This window comes from Microcaecilia unicolor, chromosome 2 (genome assembly GCF_901765095.1).
Source record: "Microcaecilia unicolor chromosome 2, aMicUni1.1, whole genome shotgun sequence".
NCBI classification, from domain to species: Eukaryota; Metazoa; Chordata; class Amphibia; order Gymnophiona; family Siphonopidae; genus Microcaecilia; species Microcaecilia unicolor.
The window spans coordinates 365510713-365519386 of NC_044032.1; the positions used below are offsets into that span (position 1 = coordinate 365510713).

The window sequence follows — 8674 nt, forward strand, 5'->3', positions numbered from 1 at the left end:
CTACTAGTGTGTAGTATTTACAGCCCTTTTTGGTTTTTTTTACTAGGTTGTGTACTGGTGTTTTAGAACCCGGTGTAATTACAGTGCTGCTTTTCCACGCATAAGGTTGTAGCTCATCCTGTCCTTGGAATTAGTGCTGTTATGGTTTGCTAAGGTTACGAGTGTGTTTTTGCACAAATTTGTGTATAGTGTTTTGCAGTGGAGAGATTGTGTATTGGCATTACTGAGGTGGCACCAAATCATCGGAAAGGGTTTTAGAGCCTAAATCATGACACACTACCTCTTGAAGGATCTACATATACAGTGCAATCCGCTTAAGTGCAAGGGCCTGGGACCGAAGAAATAGATGCAGTTAACAGGAGCGTGCGCTTAACCGTTGTGAGCCAAAGAAGCTTGACATCTGATAAACATATGAACATTACTGTTTATTAAATGTACACTCAATACAGTCTCTGGTATTTGGCTTTCTTAAAATAGTCAGTGATGGTCCTCTGCACACTACGGTGTCTTTGGGTTTCGTAGATTAAGTCTGCCAGACGGTAAAATCGTTCATAGCTCTGACACCCAGTGTTCTCCAGGTAGGCCCTAATGGTGCTGAGACCCTCCAGTGCTGTAGCGAAAGTGGCAGGAGGTTGTTGGATCAGTGCCTCGCTGCTCATCTGATCGCTTGCTTCATCGGTGGCCGTTGCCTGCTTGCAGGCGCAGAGCTCGACATCCGTGCTGTCACCGGCTGTCTGTATACTGCAATCGACAGCTACGTATCGTTGGAACTGCTCATTGCTAACACCGGCTGGGATGTCAGCAGCCACGCTGGCCATGGCTGCATCCGTTTGGTCCCTGCCCGCATCCTTGAAAAAGCGTGCCCGCCTGTAGCATTTGATGATGGTTGCCTGTGTGACCCGATTCCAGGCTTCTTTCTGCAGGTGCAGGGAATCCAACAGGGACAGAGAACGAGCCAGTTCAATGGCACGTTTGTTATCACCAGTCTGTCCGTCCATAAGGCCCATCAGACGCCTTAGAAGAAGAGCACGATAATGGGCTTTAAAATTGGCTATGATGCCCTGATCCAATGGTTGGATCAGCGAGGTAGTGTTTGGAGGCAGGAAGACCAGCTTAACATGAGACAGCCTGGCAGGAGCATTGTGAGCAGCAGAATTGTCGCAGAGCAGCAAAATGGGACGCTTCTGTGCCCTCATTCTGGTGTTTAAATCCTTTAGCCACTGCTTCCAAAGGTCCCCAGTCATCCACGAATTGGCATTCGCCCGGTATGACACAGGGAGCTGCTTCACGTTCTTGAAGCAACGGGGCTGCTTGCTCTTCCCGATGACCAGGGGTTCCAGCTTCTCACCCCCATCCATATTGCAGCATAGGAGGATGGTCAGTCGTTCCTTGGACGCTTTGCTTCCCGTAGGTGTGGCCTGCTTGAATGCCAGTGTGCCATCAGGAATGGCCCGCCAGTAGAGGCCGGTTTCATCGGCGTTGAAAATGTCCCGAGGTGCATACTCGTTCAGGATGGAAGGAAGGACCGACACCACCCAATTTTCAGCCCCCGAGTCATCAGCATCCTGCCTCTCACCGTGCTGCTTCTTAAATGTGATATTGTTCCTTCTTTTCCACCTTTCCAGCCACCCGACAGTGGCTTTGAAGTCATTTAGCCCAAGACAGCCAGCTAACTGGCCAGCTTTCTCCATGAGCAGCGGACCGCTTACAGGAAACTGTCTGCTCCTGACCTGTGAAAACCACCGAAGGAGAGCCTCCTCAACCTCCTCAGCCTTTCCCGCCCGCTTACGTTTCCGTTGTGGGTTTCTGTTGCTTCGCCAGTCTCCCAGAAGCTGGTGTTCCCGCTTTAAGATTCGCGAAATTTGACTGGGGTTCACGCCATATTCTCGGGCAATAGATGCCTGGCTCTGCCCGGTTTTTAATTTCTTCAGCACTTCTATTCTTTCACATAAGGTTAAAGTCTTACTTTTGCGTTGCTCCATGGCACACTGTAATCGCCTTTCCTCCGCACCTGTGCCGCCTGTGTACCGTTAACCAACGAGACGTCACACCCCTTGGTCGCGTGGCAACAGAACGGGAGGGTCGGCGGGAGCATCCCCGGTGCTCTCGATGGCTCTTTGCAAAATTTCAGCAAAGTGTTGACCGGGAGCAATACCGTATGTGGCCACCGGGGGGCGCCCGCTATGGAAGTCTTAAAGGGGTTTTTTTTGCTTCCCTGCAGGCAGGCAGGAGATCCACAGGGTTGGCTAGGAAAGCCGAGACCCTCCCCTCCAGGGGAGGGGGGGGGGCGACTTTTCCTTTCAACAGGTCGGCGAGGTTTCTCCGGATTACTATGTTGGTGTTGCTCGCCGCCGACAGGGGCGCCTTGACCGAGAAGCCTGCCCGGGCTCAGAGGGACCTCCACGGGGCCAGTCCAGAAGGCAGTCGCCCGTCATAACCGGCCGCGGAGGGCGCGCTCCGAGGCCCCGCAGAAAGGATAGACCCGCACAGAAGTAGCCGGCAAGGGGGAGAGAAAGGTCACGAAAGCCAGCCGGCCCACGGAGAGCTGCCCACGGGCTCCCCGAGAGGGACCCGCCGGCCACACCCACTGGTGAGCGTCCACCGGGGGGCGCTCCCCAGAAGCCCGAACGAGGGCTAGGGTCCCAGGAGGTCCCGAAGGCTAGCACGCCTGCCCACGGAGAGTTGCCCCCGTGCTCTCCGAGAGGGACCCGTTGGCCACACCCGCCGGAGAGCATCCACCGGGGAGCGCTCCCCAGAAGCCCGAACAAGGGCTAGGGTCCCAGAATGGTCCTGAAGGCTAGCCCGTCTGCCCTCGGAGAGCTGCCCCTGGGCTCCCCGAGAGGGACCCGCCGGTGAGCGTCCACCGGGGGGCGCTCCCCAGAAGCCCGAACGAGGGCTAGGGTCCCAGGAGGTCCCGAAGGCTAGCATGCCTGCCCACGGAGAGTCGCCCCTGTGCTCTCCGAGAGGGACCCGTTGGCCACACCCGCCGGAGAGTGTCCACCGGGGGGCGCTCCCCAGAAGCCCGAACAAGGGCTAGGGTCCCAGAATGGTCCTGAAGGCTAGCCCGTCTGCCCTCGGAGAGCTGCCCCTGGGCTCCCCGAGAGGGACCCGCTGGCCACACCCGCTGGTGAGCGTCCACCGGGGGGCGCTCCCCAGAAGCCCGAATGAGGGCTAGGGTCCCAGGAGGTCCCGAAGGCTAACCCGCCTGCCCTCGGAGAGCCGCCCCTGTGCTCCCCGAGAGGGACCTGTTGGCCACACCCGCTGGCGAGCGTCCACCGGGGGGCGCTCCCCAGAAGCCCGAACAAGGGCTAGGGTCCCAGAATGGTCCTGAAGGCTAGCCTGTCTGCCCTCGGAGAGCCGCCCCCGAGAGGGACCCGTTGGCCAAACCCGCCAGAGAGCGTCCACCGGGGGGCGCTCCCCAGAAGCCCGAACGAGGGCTAGGGTCCCAGGAGGTCCCGAAGGCTAGCCTGCCTGCCCTCGGAGAGCCGCCCCTGGGCTCCCCGAGAGGGACCCGCCAGCCACCCCTGCTGGTGAGCATCCACTGGGGGGCGCTCCCTGGATGCATGAACGAGGGCTAGGATCCGTTATGGGAGGTTGGACTGAAAGCCTGGGATGCCCCCCTTCCCAGCGGGAGCCCTGGCTTTTTGTTTCGACGGTGCGGCGGCAGAAAGGTGTGCCTGCCTGTCTGCGCCTCTGTGCGTGTGTCGGCGTCTCTCTCTCTCTCTCTCTCTCACATCTGCCGATCGATTTGGCTACAAGAACCCAGCAACCCCCCCCCCCCCACACACACACACACACACACACAAAAAAAAAAAAATTAATAATGTTCAATGGACTTTTCCCTCAGGAATCTGTCCAAACCCCCTTTAAATTCTGTAAGGCCAGCTGCTGTCACTACATTCTCCAGCAACGAGTTCCAGAGTCTAACTACACACTGAGTAAAGAAAAACTTTCTTCTATTTGTTTTAAATCTACCATATTCTAGCTTCATCTTGTGTCCCCTGGTTTTGTTGTTGTTTGAAAGTGTAAACAAATGCTTCACATCTGTCCGCTCTACTCCGCTCATTATCTTGTAGACTTCTATCATATCACCCCTCAGCCGCCTTTTCTCCAAGCTGAAGAGCCCTAACCTTCTCAGCCTTTCCTCATAGGGAAGTCGTTCCATTCCCTTTATCATTTTCTTCGCCCTTCTCTGCACCTTCTCTAATTCCTTTATATCTTTTTTGAGATGCGGCGACCAGAACTGGACACAATACTCGAGGTGCGGTCGCACCATGGAGCAATACAACGGCATTATAACATCCTCGTGTTTGTTTTCCATCCCTTTCCTAATAATACTCAACATTCTGTGCGCTTTCTTAGCCGCGGCAGCACACTGGGCAGACATTTTTAACGTCTTATCAACGATGACTCCCAGATCCCTTTCTAGGTTTGTAACTCCTAACGCGGAACCTTGCATGACATAGCTGTAATTCGGGTCCCTCTTACCCACATGCATCACTTTGCACTTGTCAACAATGAACTTCATCTGCCACTTGGACGCCCAATCCCCCAGTCTCGCGAAGTCCTCCTGTAATCTTTCACACTCCTGCGACTTGACGACCCTGAATAATTTTGTGTCATCTGCGAATTTAATTACCTCACTAGTTACTCCCATCTCTAGGTCATTTATAAATATGTTAACATAGTAGATGACGGCACAAAAAGACCTGCACGGTTCATCCAGTCTGCCCAACAAGTAACTCATTAGTACCACATTAAAAAGCAGCGGTCCCAACACAGACCCCTGCGTTACCCCACTAACTACCCTTCTCCACTGAGAATACTGACCATTCAACCCTACTCTTTGCTTCCTAACTTTCAACCAGCTCTTAATCCATAGTAATACCCTATCTCCGATCCCATGACTCTCCAGTTTCCTCAGGAGTCTTTCATGAGGCACTTTGTCAAACGCCTTTTGAAAATCCAGATACACAATATCCACCGGCTCCCCATTGTCAATATGTTTGTTCACCCCTCAAAAAAAATGCAGTAGATTGGTGAGGCAAGACTTCCCTTCATTAAATCCGGCCTTTGGAAAATCCAGATACACAATATCCACCGGCTCCCCATTGTCCACATGTTTGTTCACCCCCTCAAAAAAATGCAGTAGATTGGTGAGGCAAGACTTCCCTTCATTAAATCCGTGCTGACTTTGTCTCATCAGCCCATGTTTTTGTACGTGCTCCGTAATTTTATTCTTGATAATAGCCTCTACCATTTTGCCCGGTACTGACGTCAGACTCACCGGTCTATAATTTCCCGGATCTCCTCTGGAACCCTTAAAAAAAATAGTCGTAACATTGGCTACCCTCCAGTCTCCCGGTACCCCACTCGATTTTAGGGATAGATTGCATATTACTAACAGTAGCTCTAGAAGTTCATTTTTCAGTTCTATTAATACTCTGGGATGAATACCATCAGGTCCTGGCGATTTACTACTCTTCAGTTTGCAGAACTGACCCATTACATCCTCCAAGTTTACAGAGAATTTGTTTAGTTTCTCCGACTCGCCCGCTTCAAATATTTTTTCCGACACCGGTGTCCCTCCCAAATCCTCCTCGGTGAAGACTTAAGCAAAGAATTCATTTAATTTCTCTGTTACGACTCGGTCTTCCCTGATTGCCCCTTTAACACCATTTTCGTCCAGCGGCCCAACTGATTCTTTAGCCGGCTTCCTGCTTTTAATGTATCTAAAAAAATTTTACTATGTATTTTCGCTTCCAACGCTAACTTTTTTTCAAAGTCCTTTTTAGCGCTCCTTATCTCCGCTTTGCATTTGGCTTGGCATTCCTTATGTTTTATCTTGTTACTTTCAGTCGGTTCTCTTCTCCACTTTCTGAATGATTGTTTTTTGGTTCTAATGACTTCCTTTACCTTACTGTTTAGCCACGCCGGCTGACGTTTGGTCTTTTTTCCCCTTTTTCTAATATGCGGAATATATTTGTCCTGTACCTCCAGGATGGTGTTTTTAAACAGCATCCACGCCTGTAGTAATAGCATGTGTAGAGGTAACTAACCATGATGTGTAGAGAACATTTTATGCGAGTAGAAGGAGGGGGAGGGAGGTTGGTGGGGGGGGGGAATAGGAGTGGGAAGGGTAATGTTCAATGCATAATAGAGGGACATGTGTATTATTAAAAAGGAGAACAATCCTTTGAAGGAGCACATCAAGAGGACCCGCCAGTAAATACTGTTGGGATAATACACTGAGTAAAACACGAGTTATAAATATTGGAGTTTCATATAAAAGTTTATTCTTAATAGTTATGCAACTGCACAGTAATTATACATGTTCACATTATAAATATAGGAGAAGACAAGAAGGAAGGGATAGGGGAGAAAAGTTTTGAAAACATTGATGATGGACGTTTCAGGTTTAGTAATGTGTACCAGACTTCGCTGTTATACGATTTATATTGACTGAGATGGAATTGTATACCATGTGACCTCATCAGTAAAAAATTGTTGAAACATAAACAGCATCCACACCTGATGCAAGTTTACCCTGCAAGCTGCACCTTTCAGTCTTTTTTTCACCGTTTTTCTCATTTTGCTGTAATCACCTTTTCTAAAGTTAAACGCTAGTGTATTTGATTTCCTAAGTTCACTTACTTCAATGCCAATATCAAAACTGATCATATTATGATCACTGTTGTCAAGCGGCCCTCGCACCGTTACCACCCCCCCCCCCCCCCCCGCATCAGATCATGAGCTCCAGTAATGACTAAGTCTAGTATTATTCCTTCTCTTGTGGGCTCCTGAACCAGCTGTTCCATGAAGCCGTCCTTGATTTCATCAAGAAATTTCACCTCCCTAGCGTGTACCGATGTTACATTAACCCAGTCTATATGTGGATAATTGAAATCACCCATTAAATATTACATTGCCCAATTTATTCGCTTCCCTAATTTCCTTTGACATCGCTACGTCCGTCCGCTCTTCCTGGCCAGGCGGACGGTAGTACACTCCTATCACCGTCCTTTTCCCCTTTTCATGTGGAATTTCAATCCACAAAGATTCCAATAGGGGCTTTGTCTCCTGCAATATTTGCAGCCTATCCGAGTCAAGGTTCTCATTTACATACAGTGCTACCCCTCCTCCTATCCTATCCACCCTATCGCTACGTTATAAGGGAAAATTAGGTTCTTACCGTGATAATTTTCTTTCCTTTAGTCATAGCAGATGCAGCCATTACAGATGGGTTGTGTCCATCAACCAGCAGAGGGAGATAGAGAGCACACTTTTTCAGTGCCTCATACCAGCTTGCTCCACTGCCTCTCTTCAGTAATTGAAGCTTCCAAAGCAGTATGGCAAACCGCAATGGGAATAACATGAGCTTTCCTCACAGCGAACGATGGCCATACAACAAAGGGCATTAACTCAGAATGGAGGGAAGGAAACATCCTCCCGGAGGGCATAAACTCATCCTCCACTGAGACATAACTGGAGGGAATAAACTCATCCTCCCGGAGGGAATAAACTCATCCTCCAAAACATGAAACTGGAGGGAATTAAGTCATCCTCCTTTAATTGAACAAGAATCCTGAAGACTGTTTTCCGACTTTCTCCCAAGGACGGAATCTCCAGGAAACACGAACAGAACCTGAAATAGATTTACAGCAGATAGCATCAGACAGGGAGGGATCATGGCTGCATCTGCTATGACTAAAGGAAAGAAAATTTATCACGATAAGAACCTAATTTTCCCTTCCTTGTCATCAAGCAGATGCAGCCATTACAGATGGGATGTATCAAAGCAATCCCTAGAAGGGTGGGAACAAGCCACACCACGCGCCAGCACTTGCGCTCCAAAATGTACATCCCTCCTGGCATATACAGTCACAAAAGAGAGGGAAAACAGTATACAAATACAACAAGGCAAACAAAAAAAGCAAACACTGGGCCTTCAGGTTTGAGAAAAATGTAGTCCTTTAATATCACAAATACCCAGGAATTGGGATAATGTATTGAGTTACTCAGAGGGGTATTTGTGATATTAAAGGACTACATTTTTCTCAATCCTGAAGGCCCAGTGTTTGCTTTTTTTGTTTGCATCCCTCCTGGCAGCCACATCCAGCCTGTAATGTCGGGCAAAAGAGAGTTTAGAAGCCCATGTTGCTGCACTACAAATCTCTTGAAGAGAGAGTGCTCCAGTTTCAGCCCAAGAAGAGGAAATTCCTCTAGTGGAATGCGCCTTAAAGGCATCAGGCGGAGGCTGGCCGGCAAGCAAATAAGCTGAAAAGATAGATTCTTTAAGCCAGCGAGCAATAGTGGCTTTAGACGCTGGAGACCCTCTGCGAGAACCTGATAGCAAAACAAACAGATGATCAGAGGTCCTGAAAGAGTTAGTAACTCGCAGATACTGCAGCAGAGTCCTGCGCTCGTCCAACAGGTGCAATTGCCCAAAAGATTCTGGAAACTCCTCCTCGACAAAGGAGGGCAAGAAAATAGGTTGGTTTAGCTGGAACGCTGAAACCACCTTAGGCAAGAAGGAAGGCACGGTCCGAACCGTGACCCCGGACTCTGAAAACTGCAGAAAAGGGTCTCTACAGGATAGCGCCTGGAGCTCTGACACCCGTCTCGCCAAAGTAATGGCCACTAACAAGACGGCCTTCAGTGTCAAATCTTTCTC

At 49.9% G+C, this 8674-nt stretch overlaps 1 protein-coding gene across 1 annotated transcript; it reads right to left on the reverse strand.

The window, feature by feature from the left end:
* Positions 1-440: 440 nt before the first annotated feature.
* LOC115462086 (tigger transposable element-derived protein 4-like) lies at positions 441-1982 on the reverse strand. The gene has a single exon (XM_030192123.1). The coding sequence runs from the start codon at positions 1980-1982 to the stop codon at positions 441-443; it is 1542 nt and encodes a 513-aa protein (XP_030047983.1).
* Between the last annotated feature and the right edge of the window lie 6692 nt (positions 1983-8674).

What these genes read in the sequence shown, in the direction of transcription:
- LOC115462086 (XM_030192123.1), bottom strand. Translation starts at nt 1,982, where the DNA reads ATGGAGCAACGCAAAAGTAAGACTTTAACCTTATGTGAAAGAATAGAA.